General features: G+C 44.4%; 1 protein-coding gene across 1 annotated transcript in view; it reads left to right on the top strand.

Annotated features, from left to right (window-relative positions):
* The window catches only part of LOC124556806, a 204,275-nt gene that overhangs the window by 5,268 nt on the left and 171,205 nt on the right, over positions 1-27,802 (top strand). The window contains exon 2 of the mRNA XM_047130825.1: positions 13,585-13,846. Coding sequence (XP_046986781.1) covers positions 13,585-13,846 — 262 coding nt within the window. The remainder of the gene's footprint in view (positions 1-13,584; positions 13,847-27,802) is intronic.

Raw genomic sequence — 27,802 nt, 5'->3', positions numbered from 1 at the left:
GGACCGCAGCGACGCACGGATGCACGCCAAGACCGTAGGATCCTACGCAGTGCCGTAGGGGACCGCACCGCCACTTCCCAGCAAATTAGGGACACTGTTGCTCCTGGGGTGTCGGCGTGGACCATTCGCAACCGTCTCCATGAAGCTGGGCTACGGTCCCGCACACCGTTAGGCCGTCTTCCGCTCACGCCCCAACATCGTGCAGCCCGCCTCCAGTGGTGTCGCGACAGGCGTGAATGGAGGGACGAATGGAGACGTGTCGTCTTCAGCGATGAGAGTCGCTTCTGCCTTGGTGCCAATGATGGTCGTATGCGTGTTTGGCGCCGTGCAGGTGAGCGCCACAATCAGGACTGCATACGACCGAGGCACACAGGGCCAACACCCGGCATCATGGTGTGGGGAGCGATCTTCTACACTGGCCGTACACCACTGGTGATCGTCGAGGGGACACTGAATAGTGCACGGTACATCCAAACCGTCATCGAACCCATCGTTCTACCATTCCTAGACCGGAAAGGGAACTTGCTGTTCCAACAGGACAATGCACGTCCGCATGTATCCCGTGCCACCCAACGTGCTCTAGAAGGTGTAAGTCAACTACCCTGGCCAGCAAGATCTCCGGATCTGTCCCCCATTGAGCATGTTTGGGACTGGATGAAGCGTCGTCTCACGCGGTCTGCACGTCCAGCACGAACGCTGGTCCAGCTGAGGCGCCAGGTGGAAATGGCATGGCAAGCCGTTCCACAGGACTACATCCAGCATCTCTACGATCGTCTCCATGGGAGAATAGCAGCCTGCATTGCTGCGAAAGGTGGATATACACTGTACTAGTGCCGACATTGTGCATGCTCTGTTGCCTGTGTCTATGTGCCTGTGGTTCTGTCAGTGTGATCATGTGATGTATCTGACCCCAGGAATGTGCCAATAAAGTTTCCCCTTCCTGGGACAATGAATTCACGGTGTTCTTATTTCAGTTTCCAGGAGTGTAGATCAACGGTTCTAATAAACCTGTGTTACGTAACTGGTTGGCTGATTCCTTCCACCTTACCAAGCCTGTCGCATCACAGTTGCTCTTTACAGCTATGTTCAAGATTTTAATGATTTTTTTAGAAATACCAGGTGTGTATTACTACAAAGTTCGCAGTGCTTAATTACAATATATACAGTACATCATGATCTCTCAGTTAATAGTGACAACTACCAGCAATCCTATCAGAAGCCACCCTTCATCAGTTCAGTGCATAATAGTGTCACCGGAAGCAAAGGACATCAGCAGGAGCAGCAGTAACACGGAGCAGGCAGGAAATTTTAAATGCTTGCTGACGAGATTAGCTCGCGGCCGAGCTAACCTGATCTTCACTCCCTTAATGAAACGGATTTGCCCGATGAACTGTACGGCTCCGAGGTCACTTCTCACGGGCTTAGTGTCTGTTCTATTTATAGAAACATTAATTTCTCCTTTTTTTCTCTGAATTTTGCAGTCTACGGCTCATTGCCTGTTTTTTCACGCATTTTGTCAAGACGACTTCAGTCGCATTCGCCAGTTATTGTTTTACCCTTCATAAGGGAATCAGCAGGGAGAATACCATTTATAAGCCATAAAATCCTGGCCGTAAACTTTCTGGCAGATAAGAATGGATTTGCTCTTTTTAGTTAGGAGCCACTGACTGCGTCAGTAATTGCATTACTGCTGTATTTCCGGCGTGGACTCGTGGGCAGCCAAACCACCATATCGGTGGGCAAACTCAGTTGGATTAATTTTAAAAAGATCCAATCATTGTTGGGTAATTAGCTATCACATTTATTTTCTCTCAAATCCGTTAGTTTTTTCTGTTCTCACACAGGTACAAAGCATCAAACTGTAACACGACGACTGTCTGACACGAGTAAAAGCCAACGAATGGCAGCAAGTTTGTTACTTTTGGATTTCCAGCATGCTGGGTTGATAACAGGACTACAACTCGTGTTAGCCAGTTTTATGTAGAAAACAGCTAAAGTTGCGAAATTCAGTTCTTTTTATTTAATTTATGATTTGTTACGTGTTGTATGTTTGTCCTACCAATGGTCGCTGAAAAACGAGATTTAGAGACAAATATCTACAACATTAACACGGTTTGCGTGCTACCGCCAAATGCACAATTTTTTTCTGTTTGGATGATTTGAGAAGGGGTTCCGATACGCGAAACTGATCATTAGTTAAATAAAAAGAAATGAATCTCGCAACTTTGGCTGTTTTCTGCATCAAACGTTTGTTAGTTACCTCACGAGATATCCGTTGTAAACACGGATACAATTACAGGCAAAATACAGCTCAGAGGTGAATCACAGTAATTAAAAGAAGAAAACATTGACATGCCCATTAAATTAATGAGGATTTTTGGTTTCATGGCTCTAGTCATTGTAATTTCGAGACAAAAAATTGTCATGCAAACTATGATGACAGAGCTTGGAAGCGCCAGGTAACTGAAATTTAATGGGTATCTTTGGTTGGGATAAGAATGAAATGGATGTAAATGATATATTATTCCTTTGTGGCTCAGTTGGTAGATGTAATCATAGTGAAGGTATAAGACACTTACACGACGTATATAGTATCACTCGTAATAGTAGATGTAATTGTAATCACATTAAACGATAGTGTCAAAAGCAGCGTAACTAACAGTCATTGCTAGATGTTACTCTTGGTCTACTTGGTGAATATTGCCATGATTCGGCTCTAGTTTTGCTGGAATTGGGTTATTAATTATTAGCTCCATATGATACCGGAAAAGTAAAATTCATATAGTGGTAAACGGAGCCAAAGATAACATTCGTAGGCAATGCCGAGATGTTCTTTAATAATGGCACAATGTTGTGTAAATGTTCTAGATGCGTAATGACTTGCTTTCGCTTTAAGCACAAATGTTGCTTTTCAAAGTTAATGGACACCATAAAACAGATATAGGATTACTAACTAATCAAAGAAAAGAAAGTCAGAAGTAAATTTGTTATAACAGACTTGATGACTGCAATAATAGGAAACTGAGGATTATTATTTCATTTCAATCGACATGCCACCAAATAGTCTCTTAAGGCTATTATAATTAAGAACAGGAAGTAATGAAACTTAAAGCTGTAGTGGAGAATGATTATAAAGAGTAATAGAGATGAAAAATTAAGATGTGATGTTTTGACTCATGTAAATTAGACAGACGCGGATCCGATTCCACAGTTATTAAAATTCCCAACAGTTATCCACAGACTGGAGGTATTCCTTCGGATTAATACCAACTTTAGTAAGTGTGGCATGATTAACATACTCAAATTTGTGAACGAGGTACAGTTCTCTGATTCTGAACATGTCATCTTTGTTGTGTAGCTGACGGACTGTCACACAAGCCCTTCAATGGTCTTTTTAGATATTTCAGTACTTCAGAACTGACTTACGGAACAAAAGCTACAAAGTCAACAACAACGTCGCATACCAGGATGACAGTAATAATAATTATTCTTAGAACAAAGAATATTACGTTCTCGTAGACCATAAGTGACGGACCGATTGCCACATTTATGTTTTGATATTTTATCTCATAATCAACAAAAATTTTGCAGAAATATAGTGACCGACAGCGAGTGATGTCCAAACTAGACGTCGCAAACTCAAGCATGGGTAGTTGCAGGAGATGAGAGGACAGAATGTCTGGGGCCGGAGGGAAGTCTTAAGTGGCACCCGAGCAGCCTTACATCAGTCCTAATGTCATTATTTGTAATTTCTGCTACCAGTCACTTATAATTTATTTTATGTTTGATCTAACATAATACAACGCGTTTCGAACATGTTCTGTTCATCATCATGCGTTTATACATATACAGGGTGTTACAGAAAGGTACGGCCAATCTTTCAGGAAACATTCCTCACACACAAATAAAGAAAACATGATATGTGGACATGTCCGGAAACGCTTACTTTCCATGTTAGAGCTCACTTTATTACTTCTCTTCAAATCACATTAATCATGGAATGGAAACACGCAGCGACAGAACGTACCAGCGTGGCTTCAAACACTTTGTTACAGGAAATGTTCAAAATGTCCTCCGTTAGCGAGGATACATGTATCCACCCTCCGTCGCATGGAATCCCTGATGCGCTGATGCAGCCCTGGAGAATGGCGTATTGTATCACAGCCGTCCACAATACGAGCATTTGGTACCGGGGTTGCGTAGACAACAGCTTTAAATGCCCCCATAAATGAAAGTCAAGAGGGTTGAGGTCAGGAGAGCGTGGAGGCCATGGAATTGGTCCGCCTCTACCAATCCATCGGTCACCGAATCTGTTGTTGAGAAGCGTACGAACACTTTGACTGAAATGTGCAGGAGCTCCATCGTGCATGAACCACATGTTGTGTCGTACTTGTAAAGGCACATGTTCTAGCAGCACAGGTAGAGTATCCGGTATGAAATCATGATAACGTACTCCATTGAGCGCAGGTGGAAAAACATGGGGCCCAATCAAGACATCAGCAACAATGCCTGCCCAAACTTTCACAGAATATCTGTGTTGATGACGTGATTGCACAATTGCGTGCGGATTCTCGTCACCCTACACATGTAGACTGCGAAAATTTACAATTTGATCACGTTGGAATGAAGCCTCATCCGTAAAGAGAACATTTGCACTGAAATGAGGATTGACACATTGTTGGATGAACCATTCGCAGAAGTGTACCCGTGGAGGCCAATCAGCTGCTGATAGTGCCTGCACACGCTGTACATGGTACGGAGACAACTGGTTCTCCCGTAGCACTCTCCATACAGTAACGTGGTCAACGTTACCTTGTACAGCAGCAACTTCTCTGACGCTGACATTAGGGTTATCGTCAACTGCACGAAGAATTGCCTCGTCCATTGCAGGTGTCCTCGTCGTTCTAGGTCTTCCCCAGTCGCGAGTCATAGGCTGGAATGTTCCGTGCTCCCTAAGACGCCGATCAATTGCTTCGACCGTCTTCCTGTCGAAACACCTTCGTTCTGGAAATCTGTCTCGATACAAACGTACCGCGCCACGGCTATTGCCCCGTGCTAATCCATACATCAAATGGGCATCTGCCAACTCCGCATTTGTAAACATTGTACTGACTGCAAAACCACGTTCGTGATGAACACTAACCTGTTGATGCTACGTACTGATGTGCTTGATGCTAGTACTGTAGAGCAATGAGTTGCATGTCAACACAAGCACCGACGTCAACATTACCTTCCTTCAATTGGGCCAACTGGCGGTGACTCTAGGAAGTACAGTACATACTGACGAAACTAAAATGAGCTCTAACATGGAAACTAAGCGTTTCCGGACACATGTCCACATAACATCTTTTCTTTATTTGTGTGTGAGGAATGTTTCCTGAAAGTTTGGCCGTACCTTTTTGTAACACCCTGTATAGATACAGAGAAATGTTACTTAAAAATTTCGTCACTGTTTTCCGATGTAATTCATGGTGGTTGACCGAGCGAGGTGGCGCAGTGGTTAGACACTGGACTCGCATTCGGGAGGACGACGGTTCAATCCCGCGTCCGGCCATCCTGATTTAGGTTTTCCGTGATTTCCCTAAATCACTCCAGGCAAATGCCGGGATAGTTCCTCTGAAAGGGCACGGCCGACTTCCTTGCCCATCCTTCCCTAATCCGATGAGACCGATGACCACGCTGTCTGGTCTCCTTACCCAAACCAACCAACCAACCAACCAATTCATGGTGGTAAAATACAAAGTACAATAGTGTAATGTTACTCAACAGCTCCGCCATACACCAATGACGCAAGTGAAGCTACAAAGCCATAAAATCGTAAGTGATCAACTGTCATATAAAAGCCTTTCACACGAATTTCACAACACACAACTGATGCAAAACTATTTGTCTCCTATACAGGCTGTGATGTCATACATAGCCAACAGCAAGAAAAACAAGCAGATGACATCACTGACATCGATTTCCGGCCATCCACAGCCCCCCCCTCGCCCCCCCCCCCAAATGTCTCACCAACTACTACAGTAACGAACAATGGACAAAAAAGTTCTAGATTAATTTAGTGCAAGACAATTTATTTTTAAGCAACATTCAACTGTATGTATGTATGTATAAACGCCTGATGATGAACAGCACATATTCGAAACGCATTGTATTATGTCAGATTACACATAAAATAAATTATAAGTGACTGGTAGCAGAAATTACAAATAATTATCGCACATAGTCACGGTTCGCAAACGTAACAATTATGGCCAGAAATAATCCTAGTGTCTCTCAAGAAGCCTCGCTCTGACGTCTGGCGCAATGCCGTAAGTGTCTCCCTCCCCCAGCGTTTTGCAAAATTTTATGTGGTCGTTTCCATACACCTAATTGGCTAACTCACAGCCTCCATCTCGCCAATCAAATCATTTAGAAATAAGTGAATGTTTGCCTTCAAAAATCCTCTGTGTCTAGCCGAGTACATTCCACGCTGCTTATTTTGGACAACGGTGAATTTCAGGACCGACAGACTCCGGCTTAACGGTTGTACATGTTTCGTGTGTGGACAACTCGAACTGCCCGTGCTCCGAATGATCTGATTCATTGACAGCAGTTAGTATTGAAACTGTCTGTCTGAGAATGTCTTAAATTTGTTACATATCATGTGGAACTTTCTAAGCACTTCGAACAGAATGATCTGCTCCATGCTAACTGCCATAGATTCTGAAAAACATTGGTCAAACGAAACCGAACTAGCGCTTCCCACACAAAACATGTAAAAACAACGATTCAAGGCAATGAGGTGGTATTTTTATTGACTTCCTAATAGCATTTAACTAACTGTAACGCCAACGCCTACTACATAGAGTACTCGGACTGTCAAATGGTGTGTCCAATGTAATTTGTGACCGGATTGTGGTAGGGACGACAAAGCGTGAATGGAAGGTCATCCGACCGATATTGATGTAACCACAGGGAACTATGTTGTGACACTTACCGTCTCTGTTATGTCATTTACCCACCAGAAAACTTTGTAGTAACTTAAGGCGATGCAGTTATATATAATGAAGTGTTATCTGATAAAAGCTGCTTAAATGTCCAGCCAGATATGGATATGATTTCAAAGCGGTGCAAAGGTTGCTAACTTGCTTTAAACGTTCAGAAGTATCAAATTGTGCTCTTCACTAACTGGAATCAGTCTACTCGTAGAAATATTTGGGTGTAGAAATTTGGGGTGACAGGAAATGGGACGATCACATAGGCGCAGTCACAGAGGAAGTAGGTGATAAACTAGCGTTCATTGGTGCAATGCGGGAAAATGCAATCGGGCTATACAGGAGTTTCTTAGGAAACTGTTGTGCGATCCATCCCAGAATATTGCTTAAAGTGTATGGGAGCCATAGCGAAGGGAACTTAATAGCGGATGTCGAAAGCGTATAAAGAGTGCAACACGAATGCTTACAGGCTTGTTTCATTCTTGGAAGAGCGTCACGGGAACATTGTAAAGCAAAACTGGCGTAACACAGTGGCCTGCTGTTCCGCGAGAGCCTGCAAAGTATGACGAACCAGTCTTGAGTGAGGAATTTGGGATTAAACTGCAGCCACCTACGTACCCTTAGGGACCATGAAGACAAGATTACCCTAATTACTGCACGCACAGAGTAAATTTAGAAGTCATTCTTCCCGTGCAACGTACTTGAATTGAAGAATGCGAATCCCTAATATGTACGAGGTGCATTCAAGTTCTAAGGCCTCCGATGTTTTTTCTCCGGACTGGAAAGAGATAGAAACATGCACATTGTTTTAAAATGAGGCCGCATTCATTGTCAATACGTCCCAGAGATGGCAGCACCCTACGGCAGATAGAATTTTACCGCCAGTGGCGAGAATGAAAACTGTTTTAAATACTTAAAATGGCGACGTTTTCCTTACTTGAAAAGCGTGCAATCATTCGTTTTCTGAATTTGCGTGGTGTGAAACCAATTGAAATTCATCGACAGTTGAAGGAGACATGTGGTGATGGAGTTATGGATGTGTCGAAAGTGCGTTCGTGGGTGCGACAGTTTAATGAAGGCAGAACATTGTGTGACAACAAACGGAAACAACCTCGGGCTCGCACAAGCCGGTCTGACGACATGATCGAGAAAGTGGAGAGAATTGTTTTGGGGGAGCGCCGAATGACTGTTGAACAGATCGCTTCCAGAGTTGGCATTTATGTGGGTTCTGTACACACAATCCTGCATGACGACCTGAAAATGCGAAAAGTGTCATCCAGGTGGGTGCCACGAATGCTGACGGACGACCACATGGCTGCCCGTGTGGCATGTTGCCAAGCAATGTTGACGCGCAATGACAGCATGAATGAGACTTTCTTTTCGTCGGTTGTGACAATGGATGAGACGTGGATGCCATTTTTCAATCCAGAAACAATGCACCAGTCAGCTCAATGGAAGCACACAGATTCACCGCCACCAAAAAAATTTCGGGTAACCGCCAGTGCTGAAAAAATGATGGTGTCCATGTTCTGGGACAGCGAGGGCGTAATCCTTACCCATTGCGTTCCAAAGGGCACTACGGTAACAGGTGCATCCTACGAAAATGTTTTGAAGAACAAATTCCTTCCTGCAATGCAACAAAAACGACCGGGAAGGGCTGCGCGTGTGCTGTTTCATCAAGACAACGCACCCGCACATCGAGCTAACGTTAAGCAACAGTTTCTTCGTGATAACAGCTTTGAAGTGATTCCTCATGCTCCCTACTCACCTGACCTGGCTCCTAGTGACTTTTGGCTTTTTCCAACAATGAAAGACACTCTCCGTGGCCGCACATTCACCAGCCGTGCTGCTATTGCCTCAGCGATTTTCCAGTGGTCAGAACAGACTCCTAAAGAAGCCGTCGCCGCTGCCATGGAATCATGGCGTCAGCGTTGTGAAAAATGTGTACGTCTGCAGGGCGATTGCGTCGAGAACTAACGCCAGTTTCATCGATTTCGGGTGAGTAGTTAATTAGAAAAAAAATCGGAGGCCTTAGAACTTGAATGCACCTCGTAGTACAATGGAAAATACACTCTACCAAACGCTTCAGAGGTCGCTATTATGGATGTACGAGGGGGTGCTGATAAGTCCGTGGCTTTATAAAGAAAAAATGCTGTTATGGATTTGAAAAAAAAAACTTATTTACTCAGAATATTCCCCATTGAGCTCAATACATCTAAATACATCTATGACGTCTTTGACACAGCTTCTTTAACCGATCTATATAAAAAATAAAAAGACTCGATTGTGCTGCAAACTTCTCATCCGCAGCCTTTTTAGCTTCCTCAGTATTCAGAAATCGTCTTCCGTTGAGACGTTTCTTGAGGTCTGGTAACAGATAATAGTCTGAGGGGCCAAGTTAGGTGAATAGGGTGGATGGCTGAGGATTTCAGAGTGAAGATCTACCAATTTTTGTCGCTTGATGGGCGCTTTGTGATGAGATGCATTGTCTTGCACAAACAAGATCCCCTTCCTCAGCTTTCCTTGACATTTGGAGACCAACTGTTGCTACAGTTTGTCGAGAAGTTCAACGTAGTACTTTGCCGTGATGGTTTTGTCATGTTGTCAGTAGTCAATAATAATTTATCCCAAAAGTCGGATGGGAGCAACCTGTCTGGTGTTCTCTGTGTTTTGAACTTCTTTGGAAGTGGAGAACCACTGCGTCTCCATTCTCTGAACCCTTCTTTGGTCTATAGATCATAAGTGTACATCCATGTTTGTCCATGATGACGAGATGGCCCAAAAAACCCACAGGATTCCGGCGGAATTGGATCAAAATTGACTGAAGCAACCACTTGTTCACGCTTTTCGTATACATTGAGACATTTTAGATTAGATTCACTTTTCGTTCCATAGGTCCAAAAATGAGATGATTCTCGTGGGTGTGGAACATTTCATAGGAACCCATTTGTCTGAAATCTTTTTCAAGTACAAAATCTCATGAATAAAATGATCCACACATACTTGGGATATACCCAGGGTCTTTGATATCTTTTTAGCAGTTATCCTCCGATCATCCAGTGTCACGGAATTAACAGCATCCACGGTTTCCGGACCAGCAGTTATTCTCCGATCATCCAGTGTCATGGAATTAACAGCATCCACGGTTTCCGGACCTGTTACTTGAGTAGGCCTTCCAAAAAGCTTTTCATCTTCAGTGTTGAAACGATCTGTTTGAAACGTAGCATCCCAGTTCTTGATAGTGGAGTAGGAAGGGCAGTTATCACCCAATGTAACAGGCATACGATCATAAATTTATTTGCTTATGTTCCCTTTTTGAAGAAAGATACTAAATCACAGAACGACTCCCTTTCACTGTGAATTCTATATTTTCTTGCGACATGTTCACTTCAGACCTGCTCTGTTATGCGATTACTATCACATATAATGTAAAGAATACGACGTAATTCCAAAATGTCAGAATTAATCTACATCCATTTTAACTAGGAATTGTCGTGTCCTGACATAGGTGGGAGAGGGAGAAAAGTGGCTGCTGGTCTGTCTGCGCTCCCGAGCGGTACAGAGCAGAAGGCAGGACAATTCACAGTGAAGGCATTTAATTGTTTTCTTTTATCTGAGCCAATACTGGTACAGGCATTTACTAGAAATGCAGGTGGTGAGACTTGGTAGGGAACTCGTTGCAGAGACTCTTGGACAAACAGGGTTTTGAAATAACTGTTTATTCCAGCCACGACTAACTAATACACTGGAGGCTAGTTCTAGGGTTAGAAAAAACATGACTAACACTGTTACAACACAAGCCAGTGCAGAAGTCCCAGGAGTGGATGCTAACCACAGTAGCAAACACTAGCAGCATCTTAAGGCAATAACTTAGTTGCAAAACAAAACATACTGAATGCGACACTGTTCACTGAGGCACTCCAAGTGAAAGAGCAGACTTACGCGGAGCTGGACCGAGGCTGGAGTCGACAGACGCGGATTCGGCGCCCAGATCGTCTGACTGTGAACTCCGGCAAAATGCTGAAACTAGGGGTTTTAAAGAGTCGAGTGTGGGCGCTATTTTTTCCACTTGAAGATACCCAGCCAATCCCGCAGGTCTCTTGCAGGCGCCTGCCAATCACGGTTTAGTTAGGTCCCCTTTACTGCTAAGACGGGGATGTTAATGCAGTTGCACTAACTAAGTCAGTATTTGGTATCAACATTGTTCAGCTGAAAGCTAAGCGTAACTGCTCTGCCAAATAAGGCTTGCAACATTATTGGTATACGTCATTTAGCCCCGCCCCTCGGGCTCCCCGGAGTAGGGACTGCTACGTCAACAGTTTTTTGGCGTTGTCGCACTCTTTCTAACCCTTGTGAGCCCACTGGCGTTGCTGTTCTCAGGGCTGGTATCAAGCTGGTTTTATATGCTAATACGTGCCTGTTGGTTACAAAGTTCTACGGTGGCAACCTACCACAGCGTCTAGACGACATATGAAGTTACATGTTAATTCCTTGAAGAGTAACTAGCGCCATGGGACCGTGTCTGGGGGCGTCTGCATTTTCGCAAGGCTCTCCCCTTACGGTTTACTTCATGTAACAATATCTCTCCTAGTTTCGTCTGCCCTCAGCATCGTCTCTGCTTCCGCGTCTTGGAGCGCCTGTTCTCCTTTCTCACAGCATCAAGATAACACTACAGTAGCAAGGAATAATCAATATATTACAGAATAGCAAATGACTTATCAGCGCCAGCTTTTACAAGTACAATTCTGGCCATTGTAATTGTGACAGCAAAAAGAACAACAAATAAAATAAGGTGCGTATACACTATGATAGACAGAATAACACATAAATTGGACCAGAAACCTGCATGGCGAGCAAGAACTAATAAAATGATAAAAGCTCAAAAACTAACATGGTCTACGTACAATAAAAAATGTCTATCAATTAAAACAAAATTAAAATATTACAAGACGGTGGTTCAACCAGAGGTTACATACGGAAGTGAAACTCTTTTTAAAGTCACCCAGAAAAACAGAATTGACAAAATTTTAAAAGTAGAGAGAAGAATTGCTAGAACATGCATAAATAAGAAATATCAAAAAGCTGGGCAATGGCGGATAGTTCCAAATGAAGTGGTATACAGAGAACTGGAGCCCATCACTGATACTATACGAAAGAAAAGGATCTCTTTTTGTGGTCACATTCTGAGGACACCAGAAACCAGATTATCAAGGAAAATTATTGAGAAACTCTGGAATTTGAAACAACAAGGAGGATGGCTTAAGGAAATAAGAGAGGATATGGAAGAACTGGAAATAACTCTGGATGATTTGCAGAACAAAACGCCAAATTTAAAGAAGTTGAGGGACACAGAAATAAGATTTAAGCCAAAAATTGACAAACGACATACAATGAAAAGGGTATTTACAGATAAGGAACGACGAAAAGCATCGGAACGAATGAAGAGATACTGGGCCACTCGGAAGGGGAAAATACCAAAGAAGGGGACCAGAAATGATTGACTGAAGTGGTCCAATGAGGCCGTAAAAGCAGAAGAAGAAGAAGAAGAAGAAGAAGAAGAAGAAGAAGACAGAATACATGATTACAGTTGTAGCTGGTTGGAGGATATACAGGATGCATAATTTAGTACATGCTGCTGTCAAGGGTGCCATCAATAATGCCTAGAGTCCGGCTGGGCATGACTCTAAATGCCCTCGGATGACAGATTCCGTGCTGCTTCATCTTTGTACCAGATTTCAGCGGATGCTAGTTTCTTGGCAACCCCAGACCAAATGTTTTCAGTGGGTCAGACACAAGGGTGTCTACAGGACAGTTTGTATGTGGGGGAAGGGAAGACTAGACCAGTCGATGTGGAGTATTTTTAATATTTTGGAAGACTGATGGCGACTTTTAGTTATCCATAAAACGTACGTTTCGATCCTGTTAAAAACTTTATCCTGTGACAAATACTAGGCCATGGCACTCACGTTCTATAAAAAAGGAATAACACGTTATTTCTTTTTCCTCAGAGCACGTGGGGGGGGGGGGGAGGTGGCGCCTCGAACCGCGGTCCCTTGCCCCTCTGCGCATGGGTACCCGAGGTGAAAGATCAATAGAAGGTTCAGGGCAACAATCGAAATCTTCTGTATCGAGGTAGGTAGGAACAGCATTGGCAACATGTAGTCTTGAATTATTTTGTTGAAAGATAAGGTTGCGGAGATCTGGAAAACAGGGCAAATCATAAAAGTAGCGCTGCTGTCCAAATTACCCGCTATGTATTGTGTAGGTACCAAAAAGCACCCCATACAATGACGCCAGGTGCTGGGCATATACGTGAACGACAAATGCAACGTGACGAGCTTCGCTCTCATCGGAGACACCACACTCTAATACATCCATCGTGATGCAGTAATCAGAACGGGGACCCGTCTGCCAAAACGGCGTGATACGACTTCTATGTCCAGTGTTGTTATGCAGCACGCTTCATGCCATGTTTATGTTTGTAGATTGCCGCTTACACGTATGTTACAGTTTCAATGCCTGGTATGATGTATATAGAAGTAATTAAGAAAGATCTGTCTGAGTAGTCAGTGTACAAACCACAAGGTGACTGAACAACGTTTCACAGGTGATTATAAGCTGTACGCAACGTGTGAGAACCTCAGGCCGCCGTCCACCGTGGCGCAAGCCGTTTCATACCTGAGACCGGCCACCTGGAGCTACCAACCACCGCTCTCTGCAGATGGAGACCCGTGGCTCGTAGACGAGGAGCAGTGCGACGTCGTCATGGCGGCGATTCGTGATCTTTCGCAGAACGAGGCGTGGGAACTCAGTAACCAGCTCGTGTGCCGCATCGCTGCCGACTGCGTTCATACCTGCACTGTACAGTGGTACGTACGCCACTCGGGGCCACAACCAATAATCTTATGCCTAATCCTCTTTTCTTCTTAAATTTCTTCTGTATGCTGTCATCTACATCTACATGACATCTACATGACTACTCTGCAATTCACATATAAGTGCTTGGCAGAGGGTTCATCGAACCACAATCATACTATCTCTCTACCATTCCACTCCCGAACAGCGCGCTGGAAAAACGAACACCTAAACCTTTCTGTTCGAGCTCTGATTTCTCTTATTTTATTTTGATGATCATTCCTGCCTATGTAGGTTGGGCTCAACAAAATATTTTCGCATTCGGAAGAGAAAGTTGGTGTCTGAAATTTCGTAAATAGATCTCACCGCGACGAAAAACGTCTTTGCTTTAATGACTTCCATCCCAACTCGCGTATCATATCTGCCACACTCTCTCCCCTATTATGTGATAATACAAAACGAGCTGCCCTTTTTTGCACCCTTTCGATGTCCTCCGTCAATCCCACCTGGTAAGGATCCCACACCGCGCAGCAATATTCTAACAGAGGACGAACGAGTGTAGTGTAAGCTGTCTAGTGGACTTGTTGCATCTTCTAAGTGTCCTGCCAATGAAACGCAGCCTTTGGCTCGCCTTCCTCACAATATTATCTATGTGGTCTTTCCAACTGAATTCGTTCGTAATTTTAACACCCAGGTACTTAGTTGAATTGACAGCCTTGAGAATTGTACTATTTTTCGAGTAATCGAATTCCAACGGATTTCTTTTGGAACTCATGTGGATCACCTCACACTTTTCGTTATTTAGCGTCAACTGCCGTCTATTACTACGAACTGCGACCTTCCTGACAGGAAATCACGAATCCAGTCGCACAACTGAGACGATACCCCATAGGCCCGCAGCTTGATTAGAAGTCGCTTGTGAGGAACGGTGTCATAAGCTTTCCAGAAAACTAGAAATACGGTTTCAACTTGAGATCCCCTGTCGATAGTGGCCATTACTTCGTGCGAATAAAGAGCTAGCTGCGTTGCACAAGAACGATGTTTTCTGAAACTATGCCGATTACGTATCAATAGATCGTTCCCTACGAGGTGATTCATAATATTAGAATACACATATACACCCCAAAACCCTACTGCAAACCGACGTCAGTGATATAGGTCTGTAGTTCCATGTATTACTCCTACTACTCTTCTTAAACACTGGTGCGACCTACGCAATTTTCCAATCTGTAGGTACAGATCTATCGGTGAGCGAGCGGTTGTATATGATTGCTAAGTAGGGAGCTATTTTATCAGCGTAATCTGAAAGGAACCTAATCGGTATACAATAAGGACCTGAAGACTTACCCGTATCAAGCGATTTGAGTTGCTTCGCAACCCCTAAGGTATGTACTTCTAAGAAACATATGCTAGCAGCTGTTCGTGTTTCAAATTCTGGAATATTCCATTCGTCTTCCCTGGTGAAGGAATTTCTAAACTAAACTCCATCCGAACAGGCTTCGGAAGGCCCAACGTTACCGACCGACCACCGCTTCATCCTCTGCGAATAGGCGTCATTGCTTGTGGATATGGAGGGGCACGTGATCAGCACATCGCTCTCCCGGCCTTTGTCAGTTTTCGTGGTCGGAGCCACTACATCTCAATCAAGTAGCTCCTCAATTGGCCTCACAAGGGCTGAGTGCACCCAGCTTGCCAAAAGCGCTCAGCAGACCGGAATGATCATCCATCCAAGTGCTAGCCAAGCCCGAAGTGCTTAACTTTGGTGGTATGAGGGGAACCGTTGTTAAGTCTGCGGGAATGGCGTTTGCCTATACTGTCGTCTTCTTTTCCTATATTCCGAGACAATAACCATTGCTAACCACACCGCACAACCAATTGGTCAGTCCCTAGGAGACACCATGCTAATACCTTGAAATTCCGCCTCTAGCCTGGAGCCACTCATTGATGAATGGATCCCGTGTAGTTACCAGTTCTACATCTACATCTACATCCATACTCCGCAAGCCACCTGACGGTGTGTGGCGGAGGATACCATGAGTACCTCTATCGGTTCTCCCTTCTACTCCAGTCTCGTATTGTTCGTGGAAAGAAGGATTGTCGGTATGCCTCTGTGTGGGCTCTAATCTCTCTGATTTTATCCTCATGGTCTCTTCGCGAGATATACGTAGGAGGGAGTAATATACTGCTTGACTCTTTGGTGAAGGTATGTTCTCGAAACTTCAACAAAAGCCCGTACCGAGCTACTGAGCGTCTCTCCTGCAGAGTCTTCAACTGGAGTTTATCTATCATCTCCGTAACGCTTTCGCGATGACTAAATGATCCTGTAACGAAGCGCGCTGCTCTCCGTTGGACCTTCTCTATCTCTTCTATCAACCCTATCTGGTACGGATCCCACACTGCTGAGCAGTATTCCAGCAGTGGGCGAACAAGTGTACTGTAACCTACTTCGCCGGCCGACGTGGCCGAGCGGTTCTAGGCGCTACAGTTTGGAACCGCGCGACCGTTACGGTCGCAGGTTCGAATCCTGCCTCGGGCATGGATGTGTGTGATGTCCTTAGGTTAGTTAGGTTTAAGTAGTTCTAAGTTCTAGGGGAGTGATGACCTCAGATGTTAAGTCCCGTGGTGCTCAGAGCCATTTGAACCATTTGTAACCTACTTCCTTTGTTTTCAGATTGCATTTCCTTAGAATTCTTCCAATGAATCTCAGTCTGGCATCTGCTTTACCGACGATCATCTTTATATGATCATTCCATTTTAAATCACTCCTAATGCGTACTCCCAGATAATTTATGGAATTAACTGCTTCCAGTTGCTGACCTGCTATATTGCAGCTAAATGATAAGGGATATTTCTATGTATTCGCAGCACATTACACTTGTCTACATTGAGATTCAATTGCCATTCCCTGCACCACGCATCAATTCGCTGCAGATCCTCCTGCATTTCAGTACAATTTTTCATTGTTACAACAACAGTTGGTGGGGCTGTTGAATGCAACATTTTAGGCGCTGGTAAAGACAATCGCAGACGTTCTCTACGGTTACATAATGGGTGATGTAGAGGGCTAATCAAGGTGCGATACGCCACCTGAGTGTTTGTCAAATTTAGATGTACTGGTAGAGCCCTGTGAATGTGGCTGTTGTTATGCAGAAAGATGGGAGTGTCCACAACATACTCTTCACGGAGATGTGGAAAATAGGGCAACACTTTCTGACCCAGAATGTTGAAACAAACACCCTGTTTCACGTTCACTGTGACCTGAATGAGTCGACCAAAGCCATGGTAAGAAAAACACCTCCATAACGTTACAGAACCAGAGCCTCAACTACTTCCTGCTTCCATTGTAGGTTAAACGCCTCATTGCGCCATCTGTGAACCTGACACCTTGACCATTTGAAAAGAGGCACAATCGCGACTCGTCGGATCTCGCCACAACCTCCTACTCAGCTACCATCCAGTTTCTGTGTTGATTGGTCCACTGAAGATGCTTATGTGCCACTGAAAGTCTGTGCAGTTCCATTCGCGATGGTCGCTCAGAAACTACGAGGGCGGTTCAGAAAGTAACCTCCGATTGGTCACAGTGCGGGTTGTGGGGGGAGTAGCGACGCCATCTGTGCGTTCACGCACTCAACAGGTCAGTCGGCATCAAGCCGTGGTCGAGTGAACGTCGTACCTGCGCTAGTTTAGTTTTTGTGGCAGTTTGAAATGTGTGCTGCAATAGAAAACCCCGCCAAATGTGAAGTGCGTGCTGTCATAAGGTTTTTTACAGCCAAAGGATATTCTGCAGCAGCTATTCATTGTGAGCTTTGTGCCGTGTACGGACCAAGAGTTATGAGTGAAGGAGTTGTCCGTGAATGGGTACATTTATTTAAAAGTGGACGAGAAAACGTTCATGATGAAGAGAGGAGTGGTAGACCATCATTGGTGACTGACGAACTCGTTCAGACAGCTGATGCAAAAGTTCGTGAAAATCGACATTTCTCAATGTCGGAGTTGTCTACTGGTTTTCCACAGATTTCTAAGACTCTCTTGTACGAGATAGTGACAGCAAGATTGGGTTACCGTAAGTTCTGTGCACGATGGGTGCCCAAAATTCTTACCGACCACCACAAAACTCAAAGAATGGCCTCTGCATTAGACTTTCTGTCACGTTATGAGGACGAAGGAGAACCATTGTTAAACAGAATTGTGACCGGTGACGAAACCTGGATTAAGTACGTGAGCCCTGAGACAAAAGAACAATCAAAGATGTGGGCACATTCAAATTCGCCTACCAAACCAAGAAAAGCCTCGCAAGATTTTTCTGCCAGAAAACTGATGGCAATGGTGTTTTGGGATGCCAAAGGGGTGTTGTTGTTTGAATTCATGGAACGTGGTACGACCATTAATCAAGACGTGTACTGTGAAACAATAAAAAAGTTACGACGGGCTATACAGAACAAACGCCGTGGTATGCTGACTTCCGGTATCGTTTTTTTGCACGATAACGCCCGTCCTCACTCTGCTCGCAGAACAACGGCCCTTCTTGAGTCCTTCAAGTGGGACGTTATCAACCATCCACCTTACAGCCCAGACCTGGCGCCAAGTGATTATCACCTCTTCATGCATTTGAAGAAATGGCTCGGGTCACAGCGGTTTGATGACGACGAAGAGCTCAAAGATGCGGTCACAGGCTGGCTCCAGGCACAAGCGGGTGATTTTTATGCAGAAGGAATTTCAAAGCTTGTGAAGAGGTACGATAAGTGCCTCAATCGCTATGGAGACTATGTAGAAAAATAGTGCAAAGATGTAGTTGTAAGATGTATATATTAAAATATTTTTATTTAACTTGGTGTATTTTTTTAAATCAACCGGAGGTTACTTTCTGAATGGCCCTCGTAGTTGAGAAGGACGTGCATTCAGTGACTGCAGCAATTCCTGTCGGGTTTGAAACCAACTGTCAAGCCGTGAAGTGACATTCATCTCCGGTCCCAGTCAGCTGCGATCTTTCTGTGACGCTGTCTCTCATCTTTGTGGACGGTACATCATTCCTTGTAGACATTTGTATGACTATATTCTGTGCTGATACATCAACAAGCCAGGTAACTTCATTTACGGCATTCTCATGAGCAGTTCTAGACAGGACAGCTGATTTCTGCCCTTCCTTAAGATCCCGTGAGTACCTAACTCACTGTTCTGATTTCAGACGAGCGGCTGGCACACGCATACCGCGATAATCACCTTACTGTTACGATTGACGTCAGCGGTGGAAGGTCACGTGACTGCCTGGTTCCAGTTCTGCAACTCCTACAGCACTCCACAGGAAACCATATGCTCTTTTAAGGAGCTGACTAGCTGTGGTGTGCGTACTGTAAGACCTTCGGTACACACACCATCAGATTGACTTGTCGCTGTAACGAAGTAGGCGAGTGTCAGCAATATGTCTCGTGGTCTTATCGTGGCGTGTTTATCTTCTGCCGTTAGGTCAGACGATAGAAATGCCACTTGCACGCTTAGAGTAGCAGATTGACGGTGACCAACTTTAAACAGAACTTGATTAATTTTCATACACATTTATTAAAATAATAACAAGCATAAAATTACTTAACTTGATTCTGGATACTATTTACAATTGACAATCTAAAGTTCCTTTGGTCTTGGTACATTAATCTTATTCTCACATATCTCTGATACTTGACAAAGTGTCTATACATTTATCTTCATGGCTATGTACAGGAATATGGTAATCTTATTAGGCGCAGACTGAAACTTGACTATAGACTGGTACAGACAAATGTAGACTCGTACACACTGGTGGAGACTAATGCAGACTGACTAATCGGAGGTCCGTACACTAGTTATAATACCTCGCGCGTTCATGTATCACTGCGCGAGTGTGATCGGCGAGGAGAAAAGGTTCTACATTAGCGCCAATCTCATTGACTGCGTTACATATTAATACACAGATCAGCGGAAGCAGAATTTGGTCCGTCTCTAAGGCAGCGCCATCTCGTAGTGCGGACACAGACGAGCGCTGTGCCTGCGCTATTGTGCTTAGCGGGGCGCACTCTAGTGGGAAAGTTGTGTACGCGCTGCCTATGCGGAACTATGTACACAACACTAGCATTGTCTGGTGGATTTATTTCATGCTTTGCAGATTATTTACGCTTTGTAAGCATTTCGACTATACTTATTTCGACTAATGGTAAGCATTGGTTAGAAATCACGGTTTGGTTGCCAACCGGACGTAAACACAGTTTTTTCGTTTTCAATTCCACTCAGAACTATTGTACCATTATCAATGAGTTAAGTTCTTTGCGCAAAAGTTACGTCATTTTACAATCAGTCACACAAGTTTATTTTTGCTGCTGTTACCGACATTCGTCTATAGATGTGACCACCACAACTTTTCTCTAAATATCTGAAAATCTCAAGTCCTATACTTCGCAACACAATTAAAGGATCACTTTTTTTGAAACCCTGTAGTTGTCTCCCATTGCGTCGCAGAAGTTTAAAATTTGGCTCAAAGATGCCTAAAACATTTATTTGTCATGGTGAAAAAGCGTGGCGCCATGAAACGATACTCTCGTGCTAGATGACACATCAAACAGCAAGGTGCCGACACATGCGAAATAAAGGTCAGAGCTCAGAGGCTCATGTGACGTATGACGTGGGTTAATGATGTCACACTGGCACCAAATTTCACTATAGCTCTACCCAGCGCTACCGTGAACGTATCACACTATGGGAAATTCGTTACACCCCCCACCCCCCGATACCCACATTTCACCCTTTCTTTTGACGCCTCTGCGGTGGAGGTAACAACCGCGATGCTCAGGATTGAAATCACGCCGATTTCTTACGGCTGGCTGAGGAAAACGTTTCAAACACACCGCCGCTCAGAATCCTCACGAAAACGCCTCAGGAGGTGGTACAAACGGGGTCGATGAAACCACCCCTTCTTTTGGGGCGCTGGTTACGACACATTTTGCTGTCAAAAACGACAGTTTGCAGTGCGATGGGCGATAGGACGACATTCCTGACAGTGCACGATACTGGTTCAACCCTTCTCTAAGGACTTCATGGGGCTGCAGCCCCATTCAGTGGGATGTGACCTGTTAGGAGTGTAGCGTGCCCTCAGTTTTTGCCCAGTTGTGCAGGATGGAACCACTGAAGACCTTTCAAAACCATTCTAGGAAATGTGAACTTGATTTGAAATAGAAAAGGGTGTTTATGCTTTTCCAATCTACTGCTTCGCAGTCTCACATGGCATGATCAGAGTCGGATGGCTGGCCGGTGTGGCCGTGCGGTTCTAGGCGCTTCAATCTGGAACCGCGTGACCGCTACGGTCGCAGGTTTGAATCCTGCCTTGGGCATGGATGTGTGTGATGCCCTTATGTTAGTTAGGTTTAAGTAGTTCTAAGTTGTAGGGGACTGATGACCACAGATGTTAAGTCCCATAGTGCTCAGAGCCATTTGAACCATTTTGAGCAGTCGGATGCAACACTGACGCATACATGAATAAAACGGCAAAGGGTCCCTATAAGACGCCTGAGTTCGCCAACACCCTCGCTGCCACCTGCGCAACTATGCTGAGCATTTCAAAAACCTACCTCTACACTGACTTTGACTCACATTCAGTTCAGTGACACTACCCGCCTGCTCTGGCACCTGAGGGCCGGCAACCCCTGGGACACCCCTTAGATTCTACATGCCAGTAAACAGGCGATAGAGCAGTAATCGAGTGTCACTCTGTTGAATGGGTGTCGAAGTCTCTGCACAGATACAGTTACTCAGGTAGCACTGAGGCTGTTACCAAATGGGGAGCCTTAGAGGAACACTTTGCCATTTGACTCACACAGGTCTATGTCGTGCTTGGGTTGCTCAGTTGGTAGAGCACTTGCCTGCGAAAGGCAAAGGTTCTGAGTTCGAGTCTCGGTCCGGCACACAGTTTTAAATCTGCCAGGAAGTTTCATATCAGCGCACACTCGGCTGTAGAGTGGAAATCTCATTTTGGTTTCAACTTCTTATGCCAGGGTCAAGTGAATGCGATTAAATAAATATCATTTACAGTAAATCAATAAAATATTCGAATACTATTGTCATATTCTGTCAAGCGCCAAAGGATAATTCAATTATTTTATTTTATTATTATAGTGTCGTCGTAACTGCTTCACGTCTGCTGTGCAGCGAGCTACATTAATTTAAGTATTAACTGTATTTTTCTTCCATGTGTTTTTGCTTTTAGGAAGCTTTAATTGTCGAGTGCTAGTAATAGTGTTCCATAGATCTCGTGTTTGTTTTGAATAGTTGGAGAGAGTTCCTTTAGTCAACCATAGTGCCAGTAGTGCTAGTGTGCTTTCAATACAGTCCAGAGACAGCTAGTGCCATTTTCATTGTTTTCTACAAGAAGTGTCTAGCCACCACAGTTTAGTCAACTATCAGCCGCCTTTAGTTAATTAGCAGTCTAGTTAAAAGTTGATTAACTCTCTACAGTAAATTGATTTCTTAGGATGGATAGGATGTGTGACTGCTGTGTACAGACGCAGTAGGAGATGCCCACTGTTCGCGAACAGCTGAACGTGTTGATGGCCGTGGTTAGCTGTCTTCAGGCTGCTGCCTCGGAGTGTAGCGGCAGTGGGGAGTCTGGTGCATCGCATGGTACACCCCACGTGTTACATGCTTCACCCACTGTCCCTGCTGTCGAGACATCTTCGCAGGTACCGGACGCGGTTGGGCCACCCTCTCCCCAAGGGGAGTGGCGGGTTCAGCGTCGCACGAGGTGGAGGGTCAATGTGGAGGCTGGCCGTGTGGCATAGCCCGTTCTGCCTGTGAGTGGAAATGTGGCCGCTCCTTCGGCAAGGTCCGAGAAGGCACACGGAGGGAGGGGTTTGTTAGTTATTGGGAGCTCCATCGTTAGGCGGGTGATGTAGCCCCTTAGGGAAATAGCGGAAAGGTCGGGGAAGAAGGCCAGTGTTCAAACTGTCCGCTTGTCGGGGGGTCTCATCCGAGATGTGGAGGAGGCCCTGCCGGCGGCGATGGAGAGCACTGGGTGCACCCGACTGCAGATTGTTGCTCATATCGGCACCAATGACTCCTGCCATGTGGGTTCAGAGGTCATCCTCAGTTCGTACAGGCGGTTGGCGGAATTGGTGAAGGCTGAAAGCCTCACTCGCGGGGTGGAATCTGAGCTAACTATTTGTAGTATCGTTCCCAGAACTGATCGCGGTCCTCTGGTTTGGAGCCGAGTAGAAGGCTTAAACCAGAGGCTCAGACGATTCTGCGGAGATCTGGAGTGCAAATTTCTCGACCTCCGCTATCGGGTGGAGAAATATAGGGTCCCCCTGAATAGGTCAGGCGTGCACTACACGCAGGAAGCGGCTACAAGTGTAGCGGAGTACGTGTGGAGTGCACATGTGGGATTTTTTAGGTTAGAGAATTCCCTCCCTAGGACCGACAAGACGCCTCCTGCGACGCGGCAAGGTAGGAGTAGGCAAAATGCAACAGGGAATAACAATATTAATGTGCTATAAACTGCAGGAGCGTCTGTAGAAAGGTCCCAGAACTGCTCTCATTAATAAACGGACACAATGCCCATATAGTACTAGGGAGAGACAGTTGGCTGAAACCAGACGTAAACAGTAATGAAATCCGAAACTCAGATTGGAATGTATACCGCAGAGACAGGCTGGCAGTGAAGGGGGAGGCGTGTTTATAGCGATAAGAAGTGCAATAGTATCGAAGGAAATTGACGGAGATCCGAAATGTGAAATAATTTGGGTGAAGGTCACGGTTAAAGCAGGCTCAGACGTGGTAATTGGATGTCTCTATAGGCCCCCTGGCTCAGCAGCTGTTGTGGCTGAGCACCTGAAGGATAATTTGGAAAATATTTCGAGTAGATTTCCCCACCATGTTATAGTTCTGGGTGGAGATTTTAATTTGCCGGATATAGACTGGGAGACTCAAGCATTCATAACGGGTGGCAGGGACAAAGAATCCAGTGAAATTTTTTAAAGTGCTTTATCTGAGAACTACCTTGAGCAGGTAAACAGAGAACCGACTCATGGCGATAACATATTAGACCTTCTGGTGACAAACAGACCCGAACTATTTGAAACAGTTAACGCAGAACAGGGACTCAGTGATCATAAAGCGGTTACTGCATCGATGATTTCAGCCGTAAATAGAAATATTAAAAAAGGTAGGAAGATTTTTCTGTTTAGCAAAAGTGACAAAAAGCAGATTACAGAGTACCTGACGGCTCGACACAAAAGTTTTGTCTCAAGTACAGATAGTGTTGAGGATCAGTTCAAAACCATCGTACAATATGCGTTAGATGAGTATGTGCCATGTAAGATCGTAAGAGATGGAAAAGAGACACCGTGGTACAACAACCGAGTTAGAAAACTGCTGCGGAAGCAAAGGGTACTTCACAGCAAACATAAACATAGCCAAAGCCTTGCAGACAAACAAAAATTACGCGAAGCGAAATGTAGCGTGAGGAGGGCTATGCGAGAGGCGTTCAATGAATTCGAAAGTAAAGTTCTATGTACTGACTTGGATCAAAACAAAATGTCCAGACACTCTGACCAAAATGGTACTGAAACAGAGGATGACAGACTAAAGGCCGGAATACTAAATCTCTTTTTCCAAAGCTGTTTCACAGAGGAAGACTGCACTGTAGTTCCTTCACTAGATTGTCGCACAGATGACAAAATGGTAGATATTGAAATAGACGACAGAGGGATAGAGAAACAATTAAAATCGCTCAAGAGAGGAAAGGCCGCTGGACCTGATGGGATACCAGTTCGATTTTACACAGAGTACGCGAAGGAACTTGCCCCCCTTCTTGCAGCGGTGTACCGTAGGTCTCTAGAAGAGCGTAGTGTTCCAAAGGATTGGAAAAGGGCACAGGTCACCCCCGTTTTCAAGAAGGGACGTCGAACAGATGTGCAGAACTATAGACCTATATCTCTAACGAAGATCAGTTGTAGAATTTTGGAACACGTATTATGTTCGAGTATAATGACTTTTCTGGAGACTAGAAATCTACTCTGTAGGAATCAGCATGGGTTTCGAAAAAGACGATCGTGTGAAACCCAGCTCGCGCTATTCGTCCACGAGACTCAGAGGGCCATAGACACGGGTTCCCAGGTAGATACCGTGTTTCTTGACTTACGCAAGGCGTTCGATACAGTTCCCCACAGTCGTTTAATGAACAAAGGAAGAGCATATGGACTATCAGACCAATTGTGTGATTGGATTGAAGAGTAACTAGATAACAGAACGCAGCATGTCATTCTCAATAGAGAGAAGTCTTCCGAAGTAAGAGTGATTTCAGGTGTGCCGTAGGGGAGTGTCGTAGGACCGTTGCTATTCACAATATACATAAATGACCTTGTGGATGACATCTGAAGTTCACTGAGGCTTTTTGCGGATGATGCTGTGGTATATCGAGAGGTTGTAACAATGGAAAATTGTACTGAAATGCAGGAGGATCTTCAGCGAATTGACGCATGGTGCAGGGAATGGCAATTGAATCTGAATGTAGACAAGTGTAATGTGCTGCGAATACATAGAAAGATAGATCCCTTATCATTTAGCTACAAAATAGCAGGTCAGCAACTGGAAGCAGTTAATTACATAAATTATCTGGGAGTACGCATTAGGAGTGATTTAAAATGGAATGATGATATAAAGTCGATCGTTGGTAAAGCAGATGCCAGACAGATTCATTGGAAGAATCCTTAGGAAATGCAATCCGCAAACAATCCCTCCTACGTATATCTCACGAAGAGACCATGAGGATAAAATCAGAGAGATTAGAGCCCACACAGAAGCATACCGACAATCCTTCTTTCCGCGAACAATACGAGACTGGAATAGAAGGGAGAACCGATAGAGGTACTCAAGGTACCCTCCGCCACACACCGTCAGGTGGCTTGCGGAGTATGGATGTAGATGTAGATGTTAGAATACATGACCGTTCTCTGATATTTCCCCAGAAATATAATTATATGTATGTAATGTTTTTTTTTAAATTATCGCTACCAGTCACTAAATTTTGTCAACTATTGTATTACTTATTGAAGAACCTTCAGCATTGCAGCGCGTCAGCAATCGTAAGTATCGAAATAATTATGAAAAATCCGCCTCGATTGCTCAAACTACCTGGTGTTTACCTAGGTTTCAGTGTGGGTAACCACGCCTTCTTCAGAACAAATATAAAATAGCTTGCCTAAATAGGCATAGTCAAAGACTAAAATCAACACTTACAGCGGCAAGACACCATAATTATTATTTTTTTTTTTACAAATACACGGTACATATGTACCAAGTCAATAATATTGCTTATCTCATCCCTGTGTGTGTTGCCTCGCCCAAGCCAACGTACGATGGTCACAGGCTCTCCACCGAACTGCAATAAACATCTGACACCACATAGATCGACAAATCGATGTTGTTTTTGTTATGGTCTTCAGTCCTGAGACTAGTTTGATGCAGCTCTCCATGCTACTCTATCCTGTGCAAGCTTCATCTCTCAGTACTTAGTGCAACCTACATGCTTCTGAATCTACTTAGTGTATTCATCTCTTTGTCTCCCTCTACAATTTTTACCCTCCACGCTGCCCTCCAATGCTAAATTTGTGATCCCTTGATGCCTCAGAACACGTCCTACCAACCGATCCCTTCTTCTCGTCAAGTTGTGTCATAAACTACTCTTCTCCCTAATTCTATTCAATAGCTCCTCATTAGTTATGTAATCTACCCATCTAATCCTCAGCATTCTTCTGTAGCACCACATTTCGAAAGGTTCTATTCTCTTCTTGTCCAAACTATTTATCGTCCATGTTTCACTTCCATACATGGCTACACTCCATACAAATACTTTCAGAAACGGCTTCCTCACACCTAAATATATACTCGATGTTAACAAATTTCTCTTCTTCAGAAACTCTTTCCTTGCCATTGCCAGTCTACATTTTATAGCCTCTCTACTTCGACCATCATCAGTTATTTTGCTCCCCAAATAGCAAAACTCCTTTACTACTTTAAGTGTCTCATTTCCTAATCTAATTCCTGCAGCGTCACCCGATTTAATTCGACTACATTCCGTTATCCTCGTTTTGCTTTTGTTGATGTTCATGTTATATTCTCCTTTCAAGACACTGTCCATTCCGTTCAACTGCTCTTCCAAGTCCTTTGCTGTCTCTGACAGAATTACAATGTCATCGGCGAACCTCAAAGTTTTTATTTCTTCTCCGTGGGTTTTAATACCTACTCCGAATTTTTCTTTTGTTTCCTTTACTGCTTGCTCAATATACAGATTGAATAACATCGGCGAGCTGCTACAACCCTGTCTCACTCCCTTCCTAACCACTGCTTCCATTTCATGCCCCTCGACTCTTATAACTGCCATCTGGTTTCTGTACAAATTGTAAATAGCCTTTCGCTCCCTGTATTTTACCCCTGCCACCTTTAGAATTTGAAAGAGAGTATTCCAGTCAACATTGTCAAAAGCTTTCTCTAAATGTACAAATGCTAGGAACGTAGGTTTGCCTTTCCTTAATCTTTCTTCTAAGATAAGTCGTAAGGTCAGTATTGCCTCACATGTTCCAACATTTCTACGGAATGCAAACTGATCTTCCCCGAGGTCGGCTTCTACCAGTTTTTCCATTCGTCTGTAAAGAATTCGCGTTAGTATTTTGCAGCTGTGACTTATCAAACCGATAGTTCGGTAATTTTCACATCTGTCAACACCTGCTTTCTTTGGGATTGAAAATCCATAGTCAAATCGAAACCAGCTGTATTTCGACCGCCATCTTGTCCACTGCACTACAGAACTGTTTGTGATCGTGTTTCCAAGTTACTGCTATGTTAGTTACAATTTGTGAACAGTGGCCGGCCGGTCTGGCCGTGCAGTTCTAGGCACTTCAGTCTGGAACCGCGTGACCACTACGGTCGCAGGTTCGAATCCTGCCTCGGGCATG

This window comes from Schistocerca americana, chromosome X (assembly GCF_021461395.2).
Source record: "Schistocerca americana isolate TAMUIC-IGC-003095 chromosome X, iqSchAmer2.1, whole genome shotgun sequence".
NCBI classification, from domain to species: domain Eukaryota; kingdom Metazoa; phylum Arthropoda; class Insecta; order Orthoptera; family Acrididae; genus Schistocerca; species Schistocerca americana.
Note: the sequence above shows the minus strand (reverse complement) of the source record. Positions and strands in the feature narration are given on the sequence as shown.